General features: G+C 24.9%; 2 protein-coding genes and 1 long non-coding RNA gene across 5 annotated transcripts; 2 read left to right on the forward strand and 1 right to left on the reverse strand.

The window, feature by feature from the left end:
- The first annotated feature begins 651 nt into the window (after nt 1-651).
- Nucleotides 652-16,910, forward strand: Traa (transformer homolog A). Of its 3 annotated transcripts, none has more exons than XM_011258462.3 (10): nt 652-737; nt 2,439-2,808; nt 3,336-3,520; nt 14,734-14,844; nt 15,208-15,301; nt 15,373-15,438; nt 15,588-15,707; nt 16,093-16,267; nt 16,377-16,545; nt 16,626-16,910. In XM_011258462.3, the coding sequence occupies exons 2-10, from the start codon at nt 2,468-2,470 to the stop codon at nt 16,640-16,642; spliced, it is 1,278 nt and encodes a 425-aa protein (XP_011256764.2). In that variant the 5' UTR covers nt 652-737; nt 2,439-2,467; the 3' UTR covers nt 16,643-16,910. The 3 variants fall into 3 exon arrangements, with proteins under 3 accessions (XP_011256764.2, XP_011256754.2, XP_011256745.2); XM_011258452.2 differs by having other exon boundaries at nt 656-737; nt 2,436-2,808; XM_011258443.2 differs by lacking the exon at nt 652-737 and having other exon boundaries at nt 2,426-2,808.
- On the forward strand, nt 6,204-9,114 carry LOC112639050. Its single transcript, XR_003123265.1, has 4 exons — nt 6,204-7,079; nt 7,376-7,436; nt 8,220-8,500; nt 8,993-9,114. It is a non-coding gene; the product is annotated as an uncharacterized LOC112639050 (long non-coding RNA).
- A 1,840-nt stretch (nt 16,911-18,750) lies between the features above and the next one.
- LOC105251570 (pre-mRNA-splicing factor ATP-dependent RNA helicase DHX16) lies at nt 18,751-24,701 on the reverse strand. Its single transcript, XM_011258486.3, has 14 exons — nt 24,395-24,701; nt 24,066-24,234; nt 23,752-23,990; nt 23,444-23,649; nt 23,255-23,362; nt 22,089-22,276; nt 21,513-21,817; nt 21,292-21,449; nt 21,046-21,201; nt 20,849-20,966; nt 20,127-20,562; nt 19,953-20,058; nt 19,701-19,877; nt 18,751-19,604 (listed from the first exon to the last, which is right to left on the reverse strand). The coding sequence occupies exons 1-14, from the start codon at nt 24,525-24,527 to the stop codon at nt 19,473-19,475; spliced, it is 2,631 nt and encodes an 876-aa protein (XP_011256788.1). The 5' UTR covers nt 24,528-24,701; the 3' UTR covers nt 18,751-19,472.
- Between the last annotated feature and the right edge of the window lie 37 nt (nt 24,702-24,738).

A 24,738-nucleotide genomic window follows, 5' to 3' on the forward strand; every position in this document is an offset into this window, starting at 1 on the left:
TGTGATCAATCGGGAATGGTCAAAATGGGACGCTCCCGAAATGTAACCATACATTCTTCAGAAAAATAGCTGTGATTGGTCAATGGCCGCATTCAGCGGACTCAAATAGTAATCGAATATGATTGGTCTCGGGGATTGCCCGATTAGACACAGTACGATTAGACACAGCCAATTATATTGACCGATGCCTAGGGTAACCAGCACGATTAGCCAATCAAAGCCAGTTGTGTTCAATTGTACTGTGTCTAATCGGAAGTGTCTCATTGGTCTCTACTTTCAGGTCCGAGCAATCAGCGTCGAGTTACATCGGAAAATTTAGTAATGTTGCCCAACTGTTGAGTCCGCTGAATGTGGCTAATAACATCTAATAAACTGCCTCGAAGCTATTAAGCTCGGCCTCATTGACGCTAATAAGTAGCGTCAATGAGGCCGCACCTTTAAACTCGACCTCTCGAAAACGTCATATGACGGTAGATTTTCGAATGCTATCTCAGAGAACTATCTGAATGTGTAACATGGGGTCTGTTCTTTTCAGCTGTACTGCTGCACTAGTGCAATAAGTTAGAAAGAGATAAACATACTTTCTTTCACTCTAACTAATTGCACTAGTGCAGCAGTGCAGCTGAAAAGAACAGACCCATGAATACAAGCCTTATTATTGTTTGGATTCTCTATGTGCATGATTTTAATTAACATAAAATGGAGATATTGCTTGGTCACTGGTAGATAGTTATACTGTGAGTTTAATGTAATATGTGAGAAGTTACGATAAGGTCAAATAAATTTTAATTATTGTTTGGTTGAATTTTTTCTGAAAACAATATTAATTTATCTGGAAGACAACCTTTTAACTTGAAATTAATATTTCATTGATTTCATTGTCTCCTTCATAGATGCAAATAAAATCAGACGCATGTACAAGGTCATATTACTTATTGTTAAATGTCTTTATTCAATTTTTTATTCAATTTTGAAGAAAAACATTTTTTATCATTCTGCTAAAAGTGAAAAAGAAGCATTTGCAGTTTTTTAATAATAAAATATTTTTTATTCTATACATTCATAAAAATTCTAGACAAATATCTCCGATTATTGTTCCCTTTTATACTGAAAATATAATTTATATAATTTATATAATTTTATTTTTTTATAATAGGTAATATACCTGCTCAACCAAAATATTGCAGCTATAACATTGCCCCAACATTGCTGCAATGTTGTAATATTGTCGCAATATTGCTGCAATATTCTGTGTTTGCTGGATTCATTATCAATTAAGTTTATATATTTGTTAATATAAAAATTACATATTTATTGAAAATGGAGAATTGAAATGTAGAAGGAAAAAGAAAAGTTATCAGTATAATTTTTTATAAAAGAGAAAGAGGAAGACTGATGGAATGAAAAATAATTATAATAAATCTTAATTTAAGAAGAATATGATAAAATATGAAATAAAAGTAATTGTTCCAATATTATTATTATATTATATTCAATATTATTATTATATTTTAATATTATTATATTATTTTTTATATTGAACATATGATTGTGATTGATTATTCTGTATGTTTTATATGAATGTACAAATTTGTTTTGATAAATTTTATAATACAGCTACTATCTAAATATATTCTATAATATATAATATAAAAATCTTAATTTGTATGTATCATAAGATTTGGTGTCTGTGTATATTAGATCTGATTACATTTGTATTATATATATTCAGTACAGGAATTACATTTGTTATTGCTTTTTAAACTTGACAGATTATATATTTGAAACTTATAGAAACTCAGTCTGTGATCAAAGAAGTATTTTCTTTTGTTCTTTATATAATGATATTTGAATTTTATGCATGTCACATTGTTATTACAATAAGTAAATTATTTTTTTATTATAATAGTATTTATATTATAATAGTATAGTAGTTTTAGTAATATTTATTATTGTCTCCTATTAAAATGATAAATTTGTATTTTGATACTTATAAAGTAATGCTTTTTTAGCATTTTTTATGCATTAAAGAGCATAATATATAAACATTAGAATAGAGAAGATTATGTTTAGTTATCAAGAAAAGAATTATTCATAATTTTAGTATTCATAAAACACTGGTTCTTTACTAATTTAGTTATAATAATGTCTAAAATTAATATAATTATAACTCAGTTGCAAAAAATTATAAAAAATACATTGATTAATAATTTTTAAAAAATTAATAATGTAAGCAAACATTTTTTTAGTTTTTTTTAACTCATCTATCAATCTACTACTAATTTTTAAATATATCAATTTATAAACTCCAAGTACAAACTATTTACTTCTTTTAATCTATTAAAGCAATGTTCTGACTAATTGTAACGAAGATATTTAGAGATATTTTTGTATTAGGAAATAAAATTTAAAATTTGTATTTGTTATGATTTTAGCAGAAGATTCTGCTTTGCATATTTCCACCATAATGAATCCAACACGACCAACTAATGTTCGACGACATGAGGAATCAAGATCTGCTCGTAATGAAGATCATGATTCTCATTCAATTCTACGTTCAAGGACCGAAGAGGAAAGACTAAGGCGTAGACGTGAGTGGCAACGGCAACAAGAACGGGAAAGACAACATGAAAAATTGAAACAGCAAAAGATTTTAGAGTATGAAAGAAAACGTGCACAAGCTTTAGGATATGCTGAGCCAAAATCTGTACATCATAGTCGAAGCAAAAGCAGTAGTAAGTCTCCACAATATCGACATAGAGGAAGATCTTCGACAAGTGCTTCCAAATCTGGTACGCTGTTTGAAAAGTAAGTTTTAGACATATATATGACTGTATATACATGTATATACATTTCTACTGGTTTAAGCATTTACTTTATAGAGAAAAGCAATTATAAAGAAAAATTTATAAATATTTGAATGTTTTAAAAGAAATAAAACAAAATTTATAAAAATAGTAGAGATAATATATGAAACAATTTACAAAGGAAATTACAACATACAAAAATATATAAACTATTAATGTTTATCATTATATCACCTTATTCATAAATTTTAGATTCTTTGATTTAATGCATATGTCATATACACACACATACACAGAGCAGACATCTTAAAGAATAATCAAATAGCAGTTACAATATTCAATATTAAAAAATATAAAAATGCATAATATCTTATTGGCAAAGTAGAACAAAAAATTAAAATTATATACAACAGCATTTCCAAGAATATATTTAAAAGTAAAATTGTCTTCCTGAAGATCTTTTCTTGAGGAAATTTAATCAAAAAGTTTTGTCATTAATTTAATCCATTACGATTGAATTTTCTTCAGATTAGAGGGATCTACAAGTGGGACAATACCTTTGTTCAAAGGTCCTGAGGGCATACAAATTAGTACTACGGAGCTACGTCGAATTAAAGTTGATATTCGCAGAAATATTCCTGTAAAAGGTCCAATTCCTGATCTGCAACGAAGTATAGTTAATGCCGAAGATGTGATCCTCAAAAGAAGAGAGGGTAAAATATTGACATTTTCTGAAATTTTATTTTTTCTCTAAAATTTTATCTTTCACGGAAATTATTATTTAACATTCAGGATGCTTTTTAGAAAATTTGGCACTTTTCAAGAATTTCCTATTTACCTAGAAAATTCAGAAATTTGTATAGAATTTAATACTCAGAAAATTGTTTAAAAAACTTTCTTTTATAATCTTGTTCTTATATTCTTAGCATTTTTGCAAATCGCTGGTTGGCTAAAGTATGAATTAAATATGTATTTTACATATATATTATAAACATATTTCTGTTTACACACACACACCACCACCACACCACACACCACCACATTTTTTTCAATTACTTACAAAAGTCATTTATTTAAATTCTTTTCAATACATTTTCAAATTTTCTATTTGAAGTTTAAGTGTAACTTAATTTTTTTATTTACAGAAATTATTTAAAAAACGTATATATATATATATATATATATATATATATATGTGTGAAAAGAAAACTTATTTTATATTATATAAAGTTATAGCTAAAAATTCTCTAATTTTGAAAAAATTTGAAATTTTTAAAAAATACTGGAAGAATTTGTTTACAAGATTTGAACAGATATTCTAGTATTACAACATATCAAGAATCTAGTCTAAACAATAATCTCCATTGAAATAATAAGTTCTCCTTACATTAATTATATGAAAGTTCTGTTGCATGTATTAAATTGATTGATAAATTTACTTTTATAAAAAATGTATTACATATACAAAATCAGTACTGTGAGTTTTATGAAGATAACACTAAATAGAAATTACCATTTTTAACAATTATGTGATATATGTGATTCAACAGTTTTTCATGAAATATAAGACAAATATTCGAGTAGGAAAGAATTTGAGAGAATTCTCGTATAATGATAATAAATCTCTCAAAATTTTTTCTTCATATGCAAAGATATCAAAGTATTATCAAGAATCAAGAGTTATGTCTTTAGAAAGTAATAAAATGCTACTTAACAAATTATAATATCAAAACAAAGGATTGACAAAAGTTTCTTAAATTTCTGTGTTCAAGGGATAAGTTGTAATAATAGTTTATGAACAAAGTATGAAATCAAAGTATGGCATTTTGGAACACCTGAGAAGAAGGAAACAATCAACTGTCTATTTCTTCCAAAATTGATTCTCAAGATTACTATCCAGAAAAGAAAGAAACTCGTCAAATTAATATATTAATCATTTTTCTCTTAGAATTTACGAATATACTGACAATGAGTTATATGTAGGTACAATAAAAAATAAAAGAAATATTCCTATCACAATGAATTAAGAAAGTTGATTAATGATATTTATTATAAAAAACTTTTTAGAGAAGGATTAATCTACAAATAAATGATCAAGAAATAGTATAACTCGTTAAAAGCAATTTGAGGATAAAACACACAATCAATATATTGTTCTGGAAGAGATTTGGCACTTTGGAGAAAAATAGAAACAACTAACCATCTAATATTTCTTTTAAAGTTTTGATTTTAAAATCTACAATCTCGAAGAGAAAGGCCAAAAACTTCAATGAAGGTATCTGAAAATCATATTTAAGAAATTTATAGAAAAAAAAAGAAAGAAAAATTGTCTTCATGGATTTTTTAAATTTGTGATTTTCAAAAGTAATTGAAAAATGTTAGAAAATGCAAAAAAGAAACTCTTGGATACTCTTTACATGAAATAGAATTTATGTGTGTATGTGGAAAAGGAACATAAATGGATAATTATCTATCTTCTCATCATTTATATAACAACTGATAAGTAGATAAGGTTATTTAAATTCTAAAAAATGATAAATTCACAAAAGTCATCTTTACTCTTATTCTCTTTTTTGATTAGAAATATTACTAGGAGGATATTTTTTTATTATATATTAAATATTTTTTATATTAAAATAAAATCAAAATATTCAAGATTTTAAAGAGTATATTAATATTCGTTATACGAAGACGTCATCAGAAGATTATCTCCGAGCTGAAGAATCATCAAGATTTTAAAGAATATTAAAATGAATATTTAATAAATAATTCTTGAATAAAAAATTGATTGATGATTAATGTCAAAATTCCAAAGAGACTAAAAAATAATGTAATAATATATTTAGCGATAGTTTAGGATAAATAAAAAATTGTTATAGTATTTAGTGTTTTAAAAAAGAAAAAGAGTCCATCTTTATATTTTCTCTAAATTTTTTGATCATATATATTGACGTGATTTAAAAAAAAAGAGAAATATTTTATAAAATATAAATAATTTTATTTCTATGAAGAATTTGCAAAATCAATAAAGCTGCATGAAGATTACATACAAGCAAGAGAAATCATCTTTGAAAAACAACGGATAATAACAAAGAAAGAATTTAACATGAACATAATTGTATGCAATTTCCGCAATCAGTTTTATTCTTATTCACAATTCCTACATTAATTATTATTTGTTTTTTTTTATGGTTTAAAAAATTTATTGTTATTAAATATTTTAATTTATTTTAACAAAATAATATTTCTTTTATTTACTTGCGAATCATGCATTTGAGCTACGAGTTGAGTTATAAACATAATTGATCTTAAGAGTGCAATTTTAAATATTATATTACATTTTTTATAAAGAATTATATAAGTTTTCTTCTAGAAATTCTGGAAATAATTACATAATTTAAGTATTATATATATTTAAGTATTATTTTTAAAAGTATATATATTATTGCGCCTTATATTTTATCCTTGAAGCTGTCTTTGACGATATGATTTAATATTCGTTATGCGAAGACATCATCGGAAGATTATCTCCGAATTGAAGAATCATCAAGAACCAACATCTTGCGAAGAACCCCCAATTATTTTCTTCTTTTCAAAAATTTTTCTTTAAACAGATGAAGCCTTTGGAAAAGCGGAAAGATACTGTTTCTTAGAGAGAAACTGTTTTGCTCACGATTTTTCCGTGAGACGAAGGGCAAATGCCAAAGCAGGGACTTGGAGAGTCCTCGTGAGGACGATGGGCCTTATATTTCATCCCTGAAGCTATCTTTGACGATGTTATTTAATATTCGTTATACGAAGACGTCATCGGAAGATTATCTCCGAGCTGAAAAATCATCAAGAACCAACATCTTGCAAAGAACCCCCAATTATTTTCTTCTTTTCAAACATTTTTCTTTAAACAGAGAAGCCTTTGGAAAAGCAGAAAAATATTGTTTCTTAGAGAGAAACTGCTTTGCCCACGGTTTTTGATCCGTGGTTTTTCCGTGGGACGAAGGGCGAATGCCAAAGCAGGGACTTGAGGAGTCTTTAAGGACGATGGGTCTACGGTAGATACCCCTCTCCCCCTTGTCTGAAGAGTCTAAGATGTAACATCAATAAAATTCTGATTCATAGAAGATGTTACGTTTACAACAAACGTTATATTATGTAACAATACTAAAGAAATGGAACAAATTGGAAAAAAAAGTTAATAACGAAGACAAGATTATATTTTTATGATTAATACACTAAGAAAAGTAAGAATGGAAAAGATAACAAATATGAAAACAGGTATGAAAACTTTCTCACTTGTTCATATTAAAGTTAATTAATAATTAAAGTTAATTAAACACAACAAAAGTAAAATATATAATATTTTAAAATGGTTTTTCTATGTATATGAAAATTAAATAAAATTATAAAGTTTATTAAAATATACAATAATATATAGTGATACATTTGATGACATTTTAGTGCTCAGATTTAAAATAAATATAAAATTTTTAATTGTTACATATTTATTGATGTCATAATTTTATGACATTTTGCCACTATAAATGATTAATCAATATTTATTTATATTCTAGCTAAAAGGAAAATATGTGTGCACATATGTTATAATAAAAATTGGAAAATATTAATACTCAGGTATGTACTGTATATATGTAAATTTACTGTTTAATTGGCCAAAATATAAATCTAAGAAAAGATTTGTTGCTAAATATAATATACAAAATATGATCTTAAAATTTAGAGATTATTACTAACATTAAAATATATATTTTTTTGGAAGGTGATTGATGAGGTGATATTGAAAAGATGATTTGAAAGAATATTATTTCTTGTTGAAAATTTTATACACTATTAATATATACATTATTATTTCAGTCAAGTTAATATAATTAGTTCATATATCAAATTATACATTTAAATATATCAAATTATACATTTAAATATATCAAATTATACATATATATCAAATTATACATTTAAATATATCAAATTATACATTAAAATATTTATTAATAATTTATCTATTATCAATAAGCATAAATCACTTTTAATTAAAAAATATGTATTTGGTTATTATAAGTGTAGAGATTTTACGGAAATTGTTTTTTATATTTGTTTTTTACAAAATAAGTATCTTTTGATATTTAATACGCCACAAATAATATTAATTTAGACTTTCAAAGTGTGACACAAAAAAACATAAAAAAATAATTGTACAATTATCTTTGAATCGTTATATTTGAAATTTATATTAATATATTTAATCATATATGATTAAATACAATCATGCACACAATATTGATCATTGTTTTATATACATTATGTTTGTTATATACATTATGTTTTATATACATATATATACATATATGTACAATTAATGTGTGTGTGTGTATTAATTGAACAATATCTGCTTCACAGAAGATGTCATTGTCATTGATGAAGGATAAAAAAAATAAAATTAATGACTGAAGAAGATCAACATATAATGAAGATAAAATTAAATTCTTCAAAATTAATACCATACAAAATGCAACAAACGAAGATATTAAAAAACAGATATAAAAATTTTTTTTCCTTTATAGAAACTGCTGTCCTTGCCTTTAAAATTAAGACATAAACACAATAATAACACAATGTAAAATTTATATTGTAACATTAATGACGTACAGTTGTAGCTATAGATGGAGAGCAGTAGTCAGGTACGCATTATAGAAATAATTTTGCTAAATTATTTAAAGATTTCTTGCTTTGATTATAAATTAATGAATTTGTAACATTAATGAATATAGAAGCAATATATTTATATCTGCATCTTTTTATATATTAAACATATAAATCACATGTTAAAATTAAGAACTTTTATTAAATACAATATTATAAATACAAAACAATATATTATTTGTAATAAAAGTTTGTTTGCAAAGCCATAGTTATAATACTATTAATATGAACATCAAAAATTTTATTGAAATCATGAGAATTAATGGGGATATGAATCAATATATCATTTTGCATTTAGTAATAATAATAATTTTTACATATGAAAGACCATTTTAAAAATTGTCTGCGTTTTTCTTTATTTGTTTAAGAAAAATAATAAAAGTTTTTTAAGACTAGTAAGAATAATAAAAGATTTTTAAGAGATATGGAAAGAGCAAAAACATTGTTATAAATAATTTGGATGAATTTAGGTACAGGCCATTGGAAGATCAAACCAACAGTCAATTGAAGATTCTTCAATAATGCCCTACCTATGGACAGCACAGGCTGATGTAGGAAGCCATTCTGGATTTAAAAAAAAGTATATAATCAATTAATCAATATTTATAAAAATAAAAGTAGAATATTGTAATTAAAAGATTAAATATAAAATATATTTCCATATATATTTTGTAAAATTGGACAACAATGGAAGAATATTTTCTGGAAGATGATTAAATTGTGATATTATTCTTATCCTGAAGATATTTTACAGTATTGCCTAGTGTCATTTAATTAATTTAATATAAACAATATAATCATATATCAAATTATAATATAAATAGTTCCAATCAGATTTAATGAAAGGTTAAATGTTATATATTGGATTGTTGCATATATAGAAAATGTTTAATAGTTATGGAATGTATAAGATAAATTTATTGATATCAATTCTATATTACATTAAAATGATGTAAATATAAATTTCATACTTAAAAAGTAATATTGTGAAATAATTAATATACAAATTTTTAATAAATATTCTCTCTGAATTTTTCCAATTATTTTTCTTTNAATCATATTTAAGAAATTTATAGAAAAAAAAAAGAAAGAAAAATTGTCTTCATGGATTTTTTAAATTTGTGATTTTCAAAAGTAATTGAAAAATGTTAGAAAATGCAAAAAAGAAACTCTTGGATACTCTTTACATGAAATAGAATTTATGTGTGTATGTGGAAAAGGAACATAAATGGATAATTATCTATCTTCTCATCATTTATATAACAACTGATAAGTAGATAAGGTTATTTAAATTCTAAAAAATGATAAATTCACAAAAGTCATCTTTACTCTTATCTCTTTTTTGATTAGAAATATTACTAGGATATTTTTTTATTATAATATTAAAATAAAATCAAAATATTCAAGATTTTAAAGAGTATATTAATATTCGTTATACGAAGACGTCATCAGAAGATATCTCCGAGCTGAAGAATCATCAAGATTTTAAAGAATATTAAAATGAATATTTAATAAATAATTCTTGAATAAAAAATTGATTGATGATTAATGTCAAAATTCCAAAGAGACTAAAAAATAATGTAATAATATATTTAGCGATAGTTTAGGATAAATAAAAAATTGTTATAGTATTTAGTGTTTTAAAAAAGAAAAAGAGTCCATCTTTATATTTTCTCTAAATTTTTTGATCATATATATTGACGTGATTTAAAAAAAAAGAGAAATATTTTATAAAATATAAATAATTTTATTTCTATGAAGAATTTGCAAAATCAATAAAGCTGCATGAAGATTACATACAAGCAAGAGAAATCATCTTTGAAAAACAACGGATAATAACAAAGAAAGAATTTAACATGAACATAATTGTATGCAATTTCCGCAATCAGTTTTATTCTTATTCACAATTCCTACATTAATTATTATTTGTTTTTTTATGGTTAAAAAATTTATTGTTATTAAATATTTTAATTTATTTTAACAAAATAATATTTCTTTTATTTACTTGCGAATCATGCATTTGAGCTACGAGTTGAGTTATAAACATAATTGATCTTAAGAGTGCAATTTTAAATATTATATTACATTTTTTATAAAGAATTATATAAGTTTTCTTCTAGAAATTCTGGAAATAATTACATAATTTAAGTATTATATATATTTAAGTATTATTTTTAAAAGTATATATATTATTGCGCCTTATATTTTATCCTTGAAGCTGTCTTTGACGATATGATTTAATATTCGTTATGCGAAGACATCATCGGAAGATTATCTCCGAATTGAAGAATCATCAAGAACCAACATCTTGCGAAGAACCCCCAATTATTTTCTTCTTTTCAACAATTTTTCTTTAAACAGATGAAGCCTTTGGAAAAGCGGAAAGATACTGTTTCTTAGAGAGAAACTGTTTTGCTCACGATTTTTCCGTGAGACGAAGGGCAAATGCCAAAGCAGGGACTTGGAGAGTCCTCGTGAGGACGATGGGCCTTATATTTCATCCCTGAAGCTATCTTTGACGATGTTATTTAATATTCGTTATACGAAGACGTCATCGGAAGATTATCTCCGAAAAATCATCAAGAACCAACATCTTGCAAAGAACCCCCAATTATTTTCTTCTTTTCAAACATTTTTCTTTAAACAGAGAAGCCTTTGGAAAAGCAGAAAAATATTGTTTCTTAGAGAGAAACTGCTTTGCCCACGGTTTTTGATCCGTGGTTTTTCCGTGGGACGAAGGGCGAATGCCAAAGCAGGGACTTGAGGAGTCTTTAAGGACGATGGGTCTACGGTAGATACCCCTCTCCCCCTTGTCTGAAGAGTCTAAGATGTAACATCAATAAAATTCTGATTCATAGAAGATGTTACGTTTACAACAAACGTTATATTATGTAACAATACTAAAGAAATGGAACAAATTGGAAAAAAAAGTTAATAACGAAGACAAGATTATATTTTTATGATTAATACACTAAGAAAAGTAAGAATGGAAAAGATAACAAATATGAAAACAGGTATGAAAACTTTCTCACTTGTTCATATTAAAGTTAATTAATAATTAAAGTTAATTAAACACAACAAAAGTAAAATATATAATATTTTAAAATGGTTTCTTCTATGTATATGAAAATTAAATAAAATTATAAAGTTTATTAAAATATACAATAATATATAGTGATACATTTGATGACATTTTAGTGCTCAGATTTAAAATAAATATAAAATTTTTAATTGTTACATATTTATTGATGTCATAATTTTATGACATTTTGCCACTATAAATGATTAATCAATATTTATTTATATTCTAGCTAAAAGGAAAATATGTGTGCACATATGTTATAATAAAAATTGGAAAATATTAATACTCAGGTATGTACTGTATATATGTAAATTTACTGTTTAATTGGCCAAAATATAAATCTAAGAAAAGATTTGTTGCTAAATATAATATACAAAATATGATCTTAAAATTTAGAGATTATTACTAACATTAAAATATATATTTTTTTGGAAGGTGATTGATGAGGTGATATTGAAAAGATGATTTGAAAGAATATTATTTCTTGTTGAAAATTTTATACACTATTAATATATACATTATTATTTCAGTCAAGTTAATATAATTAGTTCATATATCAAATTATACATTTAAATATATCAAATTATACATTTAAATATATCAAATTATACATATATATCAAATTATACATTTAAATATATCAAATTATACATTAAAATATTTATTAATAATTTATCTATTATCAATAAGCATAAATCACTTTTAATTAAAAAATATGTATTTGGTTATTATAAGTGTAGAGATTTTACGGAAATTGTTTTTTATATTTGTTTTTTACAAAATAAGTATCTTTTGATATTTAATACGCCACAAATAATATTAATTTAGACTTTCAAAGTGTGACACAAAAAAACATAAAAAAATAATTGTACAATTATCTTTGAATCGTTATATTTGAAATTTATATTAATATATTTAATCATATATGATTAAATACAATCATGCACACAATATTGATCATTGTTTTATATACATTATGTTTGTTATATACATTATGTTTTATATACATATATATACATATATGTACAATTAATGTGTGTGTGTGTGTATTAATTGAACAATATCTGCTTCACAGAAGATGTCATTGTCATTGATGAAGGATAAAAAAAATAAAATTAATGACTGAAGAAGATCAACATATAATGAAGATAAAATTAAATTCTTCAAAATTAATACCATACAAAATGCAACAAACGAAGATATTAAAAAACAGATATAAAAATTTTTTTTCCTTTATAGAAACTGCTGTCCTTGCCTTTAAAATTAAGACATAAACACAATAATAACACAATGTAAAATTTATATTGTAACATTAATGACGTACAGTTGTAGCTATAGATGGAGAGCAGTAGTCAGGTACGCATTATAGAAATAATTTTGCTAAATTATTTAAAGATTTCTTGCTTTGATTATAAATTAATGAATTTGTAACATTAATGAATATAGAAGCAATATATTTATATCTGCATCTTTTTCTATATTAAATATATAAATCACATGTTAAAATTAAGAACTTTTATTAAATACAATATTATAAATACAAAACAATATATTATTTGTAATAAAAGTTTGTTTGCAAAGCCATAGTTATAATACTATTAATATGAACATCAAAAATTTTATTGAAATCATGAGAATTGATGGGGATATGAATCAATATATCATTTTGCATTTAGTAATAATAATAATTTTTACATATGAAAGACCATTTTAAAAATTGTCTGCGTTTTTCTTTATTTGTTTAAGAAAAATAATAAAAGTTTTTTAAGACTAGTAAGAATAATAAAAGATTTTTAAGAGATATGGAAAGAGCAAAAACATTGTTATAAATAATTTGGATGAATTTAGGTACAGGCCATTGGAAGATCAAACCAACAGTCAATTGAAGATTCTTCAATAATGCCCTACCTATGGACAGCACAGGCTGATGTAGGAAGCCATTCTGGATTTAAAAAAAAGTATATAATCAATTAATCAATATTTATAAAAATAAAAGTAGAATATTGTAATTAAAAGATTAAATATAAAAATATATTTCCATATATATTTTGTAAAATTGGACAACAATGGAAGAATATTTTCTGGAAGATGATTAAATTGTGATATTATTCTTATCCTGAAGATATTTTACAGTATTGCCTAGTGTCATTTAATTAATTTAATATAAACAATATAATCATATATCAAATTATAATATAAAATAGTTCCAATCAGATTTAATGAAAGGTTAAATGTTATATATTGGATTGTTGCATATATAGAAAATGTTTAATAGTTATGGAATGTATAAGATAAATTTATTGATATCAATTCTATATTACATTAAAATGATGTAAATATAAATTTCATACTTAAAAAGTAATATTGTGAAATAATTAATATACAAATTTTTAATAAATATTCTCTCTGAATTTTTCCAATTATTTTTCTTTTTATAAAATCTTTTCAAAAATCATTGAAATAAAAATATCATTTCATATGCAATAATCCAATAATTAGCATTAATTTTATTAATTCTTATAAAAAAATATAAATGTATTGCAATATATAATAATAATTCATATAAATGTATTGCAATATATAATAATTTATATTTCGTTATTTTAATATAGGGAAAAAAAATTCATTATCTTTTTCAAAATTTTATTAATAACGAAATTTTGTTTATCAATTATATCATTACAGTTATATCATTACAATATACTTTTTATTATTAATTCTTTATATTATTTATTTTATATTTATTTATTTTATAAGTTATTTTATATTTAACAGTTTCGTATATTTATTTAAAAAATTGAAATATTTAACAATTGTACATAAAATATTTTACAACAATATTTTATTTTATAAAATATTTTATTAAAATGCAATTATATTTGCAAATATTAGATTTATCTACTATAAAGTTGCAATATTTTCATTATTGTTGAAATCATATAATATTTGTAACATTATTTTGGATACAATAATCGCTAAAAATAACGAATAAAGAATTTAAAAACGATATCGTTTAATTTGAATAATTGAAAGAAATATAAATCAATATAAACACATTAGCTGAATTTTTTCGCTCGATGCATATCAGAATTATATTAATAATTATTAAAAGATGTAATATAAATATAGGAGAAGGATGTAAACCAATATTCGACAGAGAAGAAATAAAAAAAGCTACTAAGATTAATGAAATAGAAGAGCGACGTACGGTTGTAGCTATAGATGGAGAGCAGCAGTCAGGTACGCATTATAGAAATAATTTTGCTAAATTATTTAAAGATTTCTTGCTTTGATTATAAATTAATCAAAGCAAGAAATTTGTAAAATTGCGATTGTAATTTTTCTCAGATTCTAAATTCTCTAGAAAAATATTTAAGAAACTAAAGATTCAAATATATATTACATGTAGTGTATATAATACCAGACTAAATTATAGATATAAATCTCATTTATAAATTTTATCTTTGTTTAATTTGAATAAAATAATACTTCTCTGTCGATAAATAAATTAATATTTTATTTTCAACTTTTGGTTCAACATTTTATGTCTCAGATATCAATGTAACATGTATGAAAAATACTCGTATTTTAACTATATTACAGTTTCAACCAGTAAATCGCAGATTTCCAAGAAACGTTCTTTATCATTGAGTCCTACATTGTATGATTCTGAATATCTATCTTCTCACCAGTCTAGGTTTGTTTTAATTCTCAATAATAATATATTCACTTAATATACATTCTTTCTACATTTTTTTAAAATTTTAGATACCGTACAGATACAAAACATCAGGATAACAGGATAGAATTCCGTGATCATCATAAAAATAATGGGTAAAATGATATGTCATTATTTATTGCTGAAAAAGCATCTAATTTCATTTACTTTATAGCAATATTTACTTTTTAAAACAATAATAAGATAAATATGATCAAAAGAATCGAATTTGTAATTCTTAATTTTAAAAAAAATTGTGTTACAGAAGAAACAGCATAGAAAAACACAGAGAATATAAAGAGAAATATACAGAAAGAGATGCACATAAATACACTAACCGTTCGCGTTCTAGAGAACGGGATTCGCGCAAGTCCGCACATACCAGGTATGGAATTAAATTATTCATATTCCAGCAAACACAGAATATTGCAGCAACATTGCTGCAATGTTGTAATATTGCCGCAACATTACTGCAATGTTGTAATATTGCAGCAATATTGCTATAATATTCTGTGTTTGATGGGATTTGTTATTATTAACAAATTTTATTGTTCGTTATCCTTAATACACTTTGATCGTTATTATTAACATTTTTATTATTGCAAAAATATTATTATTAACACTTACAAAAATATTTAACATTAATATATTATTAGATTAATTGAACTATACTTGTAAAAGAAATGTGCAAAAAACACTATATTTTCTTTAAAAATATGTGATCATTATTTGTTTTATTATAATTATTATTTCTATTACTATTGTTATAGGCCACTTATAGAAGAAAGATCTTATCGCGATAGATATCGTGATAGATCGAGTGAACATTCTCGTGAAAGAAGAGACAGAGATAAAGATAGAGATAGAGATAGAGATAGATCCAGAGAACGAAGAGATGTTGCATCGCATTATATCGAGCCACCAATACACGTGCCTATCTATTATGTGAGTTATATAATTCCATATAAGTCTAATTTTCAATCTAACAAAGTCTCTATAGACCTCCATAATCTTTTTAATTTGACTTGTAATTGATTCGTTTTTCAACTTCTAGAATCTTCCTCCAAGACCAATTGTAGTAAGCCCTATGGTCCCATTTAGAGGACAAGTCCCTCCTATGGGAAGAGGCCGACATTCTGCTCTAATGGCACCGGTTAGACCATTCCCTCCACGGTTTATTCCTCCGGATATGTACAGATTGGGACCTCCACCACCAAACCCAAGTAAATACAGATAATATATAATTGTAATATAAGATATATTATATATATTTCATATACATGTATAATATGATATTTTGCAGGATATGGACCGTTTTAAAAATCTTTATAGTCTTTATACTTATTATACTTATTATACTTATTATATTTTGTAACTCTATATATTGAATAATATGGAATTGTGGTGAAAAGAAATATCACAAATTATTCAGCTAATCGTAATAATTTCAAGATTGAAAACTGGGAAAACAAGGAGCAAGAAACACATAGAAGATCTTTACATTGTTACAAAGTTCTACCAAACCATATTCTATCAATACTGAATAATACAAAAAATTATTTTGAAAATGGACATTTTCAAAAACAAAATCTACATATATATATATATATATATATATATATATATATATATATATATCAAAAAGCAAACACTTATTAATCATGTTTTCTTGATGAGAACTTAATTAAAATAATTATTTTAAAAAATTAAAATAATTCCATTGACATACAGCATATGTAGATTGTGTCCTTTTCTATTTTTTCTGAGTAGATTTGCAAAATTCAGAGAAACAAAGAGAATAAAAAATAAAATTAAAATCATGTGTAAATGATATAAAGAATTGCTATGTTGAACATTTCAAACATTATATATGAGATTATTATTATTCAAGAAAATGTTCATAAACTTTCAGCATTATTATTGATTTCATATAATATTTTGATTTCATAAAAGAATCTAACAAATAATACGAATAATATAAAGTATCTGGATATATTTTATATTATTACATCTTTGTTCTATTTTATGCTTATTTTATGTGGCTATTGTTATATATTTGTTCTTTTATATAATATTTGTAATATATTTTAATCTTAATATATATATGTATATTAAGTATAAATCTAAAATCTTTTCTATATAACAATCTAAAAGCATCTATAGAATTGTCTTTATATATATTTTGATTTATATTATATTAATTAAAATTATATGTATTAATTTTCTGTAAACAATATAAAATGGATTCTTAAAGAAAGTATGTTTTGGGGGCATATTTGTTTATTTCTTTATTCCTCTCTTTACAAATAAAAAAAATGTAATTCTTCGACATTTAAAGCATTTAAATGTCCAATGATTCAATAATTGACTATTTTCACATTTTCTATGTGGTAATCAATGAAAAACAAATTATACAATAACATTTAATTTTCACATATGTCATTAGAATAAAAATTAGAAATTAAGGAGTAAAAAAAAGTTTGACAAAGAGAAAATGTGCTATCTCTTGATAGAGTTCAAATAATTAAAATGTAATTATGTGATATATTTTAATATTTTTTTTCGTTTCTGAACATTTTGTGTAGATTACATAGTATAGTTTGTATAGATTCAATTATTTCTAACGGGATATTTGGAAAAATAAGTGTAACATATTGTACCTTTTATTCATTTTCTTGCATCTGATTCATATAGCTATATACATATAATTATGTAATATGAGATTAATACCACACAAGAGAAGAAAATTTCAGTTTACAGGAAAATAATTGTTCCAGAGTGGTATTTAAATCGTAGTACTTTCTGTGTTTTTAATGGAATAAAAATCCAAGAAGAAAAAGTATTCTAGAATAAAATAAAAATCTGCAATATTTTAGAGTTTATTACTATTTCAAATTGGCCTATAAAAAAATAATATATTAATCTGTACATACTGTATTAGTATTAATTTAATCGCTAAAAGAATTTTAATGAGCACGTTTGTTATAAATTGTGAATAAAAGGTGCGCGTACATTATGATTTATTAATATATATAGTATAAAAGATTCCGCACATTTTATGTGAAAAAAGTGGCTTCAAATTAGCTAAAATTAAAATATGTTATAGTTTAGGCGATGCTGATTAAAAGTTTTCTCGTGGAAAAAGTCTGAAAATCAAAAATATAAAAGATACGATGATTTGAATGAATGATATTGAAGTTTATCTTGAAGGGTGAAGTTTATATTGAAGAAATGTGTTTTTTGATACAGATTGAATTAATATGTAAATATTTAGAAAAAAAGAAAAAATATATGTATGTGTGTGTGTGTAATATATGCCACTTCTACAGTATTTAATAATTCTAAACCCTCTCTATCATATATATATATATATATATATATATATATATATATATATATATATATATATATATATATGCATACGTGTGCGCACGCGTGTGCCTGATCTTTGGATACACACACACGTACGACAGAGAGGGTTTTGAGTTATTAAATACTGTAGAAATGGTACACATTATATACATATCTATATATATTCTTTTTTCTTCAAATATTTATATATTAATTTAATCTATGTATTCAAAAATAGGCATTCTTAAATTTCAATAGCACTCACTTTAAACCATCGAAGAAACTTTTGATTAGCATCACCTAAACTATCACATATTTCAATTTCAGTCAACTTAACTGAAGCCACTTTTTTCATATAAAATATGTGGGCTTCTTATATGTACATAAAATCCAATTGCGTCTATATATGGACTCATAAAATCGTCTATATCAAATATTACGTTTATTGAAATTTTTTCGAGCACTTATGCTTATAAACGTTACTTAAAATCGTTTTATTGGTCAAAAAATTTTCATTAGCATTTATATTTTACTGTCTAATGAAATAGATTGCAAAAATTGACTATGACTGTAAGAATGTTAATATTAGGCTTTATATATGAAATAATAACAGTTCTCTTTATATGTTTTATAATTTTCAAATAAAAAGTTCTACAAAGTATGTGTGTGTGAAACAGAACCAATCTTGTTGCAGAATAACACTAGACAATTGAATCTAATGTGGAGTGGTATTGCTTTTCATGTACACTGTACAAAATGTAATTTAATATCACAGTTGAATAATAGTACGGAATTATATTTAATTTGTACCATCTGGTCGTGCTCTGCCTGTAACTTTAGGCATCTTCTTGTTCGTTGAGTCTTCTATCTCTTTAGGTTTATAATAGTGAGGCGCCACTTCTAATAACCATTTGCTTTCAATTTCTGTCACCTGTTTAATATACGATTTTTTAAATTAAGACAGTATAACTTTTAAATTTATAAACAGATTTAAATTTAGACAAATTAGTTATATTTTTATATATACCTGACGCATAAATTCCTTGGTAGTAAAGACAAGTTCATGATAAAGAAGCCAGCGTGGAAGTTCCTGGAATAAAGAACTATTTGGGTGTATAGCGACTGTTTGATTATGCTTTGCAGTCTTATAATGACCTCCCTTTGACAACCGTGCCACATGGTAAAAGTAACCAGCTGTAATAGCCTAAACAAAAATATTTCCATTATATTTTGTAAAATAACATCAGTTTATTGTCAGTTAATATATATATATACACACCTTTCTAATATTAATAGTTTCTGTGATACCTGAAACTAATTCCATCTCTACACGTTGCATTAAACCTACTAACTGTTCTCTAACGTCTCTTGCTCGTTTCATGGATCTGGAAAGCAAATCATAACAAAGTTATCTTATAAAATTTTGTTAATATATTATTAATAATTAATATACCTATGTTGTATGAAATTTTCGTAACACCAATGTGTACTAAAATCACTCTGTGCCCATTGATTATATACATTAAGAAGTGTCAGATGATCACCACCCAGTACGTAAAAATTTTTGCGCGCAGCATCTGCGTGTATAATTTTGTCCTTTGGTCTATAAAAAATAGCGCCATTTACTGAAAGCATGGCCGCAATAGTTGCTATCTCTTCCGAACAACGATATTTTTCACTAGCTAATAGCATCTTAGCCATCATTGGATCCAGCGGAAACTCAGCCATTCTACGTCCAAGTTTTGTTAGTTCTCCGCGATGATTGAGCGCGCCCAACGCATAGAGTTGCTCCAGGGCCAAAATTAGTGTTTCAGGTGGCGGAGGATCCAAGAAATCAAAGTGCATCAGATCATCGATACCGAGAGCTTTCAAAGTGAGTACTGCATTACCTATACAAACATAAATAAAATGTATTTTGAATAATTATATATATAATCTTAAGAATATTATATAATTATATATATAAGATTAATTATTAAATAATTATTATATATTAATTATATTATATATTATATATTAAATAATTATTAAATATATATAAAAGATTAATTATTAAATAATTATTAAATAATTATACATATATATTATTATGAATATATATAAAATGAAGAACTTAAGAATAGGAAAATATAACATTGTTATAATTTAATAATGTACATTTTCGTTAAGTCTTACCAAGATTAATTCTTTGAATCTCGGGTACAGTGCTATCTTCAAGTTCGTGTTGATAGGCCCAAGCTGTGTAGAGACGAAAACACTTGCCGGGTGCTACTCTACCAGCACGTCCCGCTCTCTAAAACGTTTTGTTTTCATTGAAATTTTCTGTATAATTAAAAAGGAAAAAGCATATAGATTTAAAAAAAAAATATTACCTGACTAGCGGATGCTTTACTGATCGGTACGATTATTAAGCTTTCCATACCGGTGCGTGGATTAAAATTGTTTTGCTTTGCATAGCCAGGATCTATTACATACACTATGTTGTCTATGGTCAATGATGTCTCTGCTATATTAGTCGCTAATACTACCTTAAAGATAAAAGAATTTGAATTTTATATATATATTATATATATATATAATTTTTAAAAGAATATTATGACTTTTTAAGAGAATATTACCTTTCTCGCACCAGGTGGAGTTGGTTGAAATATCTTAATTTGCATATCGCTTGGTAAATTCGCATATACAGGTAAAATTAGGAGTTCTGCCAACTTGCTACCCAGTCTTCTCACTCTCTCCTGTAATATTTCCTGACATGTTTCAATTTCTTCTTGCCCTGTATAAGAAAATATATTTTCACTATATTTTGCAAAAATATTTTAGACATATTAATACTTACCAGTCAAAAACACCAATATATCTCCTGATGGTTGTGTTGTGTGAATTTGAAGAATGGAAACTACACACGCCTCAATATAATCTGATTCCGGTGCCTTTGTGTAGTAAATATCGACGGGAAAACGACGTCCAGGTATCCTAAATATAGGTGCATCGTCGAAAAATTCACTAAATTTTGTAACATCCAACGTAGCTGATGATATTAATAGTTTTAAATCGGGACGAAACCTCGCAATGTCTTTCACTAATCCAAATAATATGTCAGTATGTAAAGTCCGTTCGTGTGCTTCATCAATTATCATTACGCTAAAAATATAAAAAATAGGTATCATAATAAGTTATCAATATATACTAAAACTCAACATTTCTGTATAATATTTAGACACACACAATTTTAATTTGTTAAACATTACTTACAATTATTTTTAATTTTTCTTGTTTATTCTTTTTTTATCTCGTTTTATTTTTTTTATTCAACTTTTCAAACTTTCAAACTTTTCAACTTTTCAAACTATTATGTCTTTATCTTGATAATTTTTCTTTTTTGACTCTATTAATGATGTTTATAAATATATACCTATACGACGCCAGATCAGGTTCACTAAGGAACTCTCGGTGCAATGTACCATCAGTCATATACTTGATTCGGGTGCGATGCGACGTACAATCTTCGAAACGAATAGCATATCCAACTTCATTGCCCAATTTAACGGCCATTTCGTGAGCCACTCTTGCAGCCACCGACATCGCTGCTACTCGCCGCGGCTGTAGCATGAATAGAATATGTTAAAAAGTTATTGTACCTTTAATTTTGATATATATATATATGTTTTATTTTGGGATTTAAATATATATTAACGATTATAAATTAATAAAATAATTAAATTTTAAAGTTGATAGAAAATTTTAAATTTCTTTGTATTTTCATATTTTCAAAATGTAAACTTTAAATCGAGTTCATTAATTTGAATATAAAAATTATTTGAATTAATTTTAGATTAATTTATAAAATAAAATAAATAAAATATTAATTAATTTAAATTTAAGAGGATGTATAAATTAAATTATTTATTTATTAAATAGAATTTTATCTCAAATTTTAATAAATAATATAATAATAAATAAAAAAATAGATAAAATAAATTACTGATAATAATTGACTAATCGTAATGAAAGAATATTCAATAATTTGAGCTCCTACTCATGTTAAAAAAATAAAATTATTTATAAAAATTCAATATAGAAATTCATTTGGATAAATAGAAAAAGATCTTAATTTGAATTAATAATTGGAAATAAATAGAGAATCAAGATGGAAGATAATAAGGCAATTACACCTCTAAGTTTAATTAGAATAGAGCGGAGGATGGCATAAGCAAATAAGAAATATCATTCAGGTTGAATATATGAATTGGAGTAATTATAGGATTAGCAGGAATAATATTATCAGGATTCCTAAATATAGGATTTATATAATTAATAATTGAAAATATAAAAATAAAACTTATAAATTCAAAATTATCTTTAAAAGAAAAATAAGGATGAAAATAAACTGTAGACTTCTACTTAAAGGATTAGATAATCCAGTTTGATGAAGAAAAAATAGATAAATGTATTAAAACTATAAGAAAAATTAAGAAAGATATAATAAAATGAATAGAATAAAATCAATTTAAAGTTGTATTAATGCATGGATTAATGCATGGAATAGATAAATAAAATCAATTTAAAGTTGCTACTCGCCTGTGTGCATCCAATAATTTTACCATCCTCTGCAAATCCAGATTCATACAAATATTGTGGAATCTGAGTGGTTTTCCCCGATCCCGTTTCACCTTCTATTATCAAAACCTAATATTCAAAAATGTAATGCTTCTTGTATTCTATAATATTGTTTTTTACCAATTTTTATTCTGATATCTACTTATTTACCTGATGCTCCTTGATAGCTTGTATCAAATCTTTTCTAAAAGGATAAATGGGTAGACTCTTCTTTGTTTCTTGTATCGTTTGCAAGCTTTTAACATGTGCAGGTGGACTTTCTTCACGTTTTTTCTCCCTATCATGCCCTGGCATATGTAATACTTGAACAAATTCTATCATCTCATCCTCCATGAGAAGACTATATTCTTGTTGAGCTACAAAAAAGAATTATAAAATTATTTAAGTTAAAGAAAATATTTTATACATATATATATATATACACAAATAATCACTCACTTTTAATGGTTAATATATACCTTTTCTATCTTTAGCACCAAAACGAAAAACAGCTGATGATATCTGATCTGATTCCCATTTACTTTGTTCCGACTGTGGGGGTTCTTTGTCAACATCAGGTTCTGGTTCCACCTTACCCTTCTCAAGAGGCATATGATAACGCTGAATACGCTCAAGCTCCCTCGCCTTTTCATGTTCTTTTGCCAAATACAATAATTGCTTCTTTCGAGATCTTTCATGCTTTTCCCTTTCTGTTAAACTATTAACAAGTATATTAGTTATAATTAAGGTTTTAAAGTTAATTATAAAAAAAATCATCTCTGTATAAAATTACACTTCTTCTTCAAATAAATATTCGTCATCAAGAATATCAGCCTCCAATTCTGCAACTTTGTCCTCTTTACGTTTCTCCAAATATTTTCTACGAGATTCAACTCTTAATTTTGGTACCAGTTTTTCTTTTGCATCAACCTCCATAATTTTAAGCCTTTTAGCTGCTTCAGCTGCAAGAACAGAAAATATATATTTCAAAATAGAAGAAAAGAATTTTAAAAAATTCTCTCGCTGCAATATTAATTTATATATAATGTAATATATGTAACTCTCTTGCTGTATTAGTTATGATTAAAGATAAAGAAATGAGATATTTTCTTTGCAATTTACCGGCTCCAGAACCACTAGGCATAGCAATTTTGCGTGTTTTGCTTTCATCTCTGGCTTTAAGACGGTTAGCAAAACTATCTCTCTCCTTGATATCCTTCTGAAGTTCCTCTTCATCAGAATGTACAAACTCCATCACGTTAATTTTGGTATTACTCAGTAAGTTTTCACGCACATTGAATGGCTCGCAAGATTCTATATCCTATGCGTTTCTGCGATTCTGTATCCTATGCGAGGAAGTATTCTTTATTTTATTTTGTTCAATTCCTCGGCACCTGGAAACTTTTCATAAGAGTCTCATCATAGCATACATACAATTCGCCATTTTTTATTAAAATTCTACGAAA

The sequence above is a fragment of the Camponotus floridanus genome, unplaced genomic scaffold, assembly GCF_003227725.1.
Source record: "Camponotus floridanus strain SB8 unplaced genomic scaffold, Cflo_v7.5 scaffold44, whole genome shotgun sequence".
Lineage (NCBI taxonomy): Eukaryota > Metazoa > Arthropoda > Insecta > Hymenoptera > Formicidae > Camponotus > Camponotus floridanus.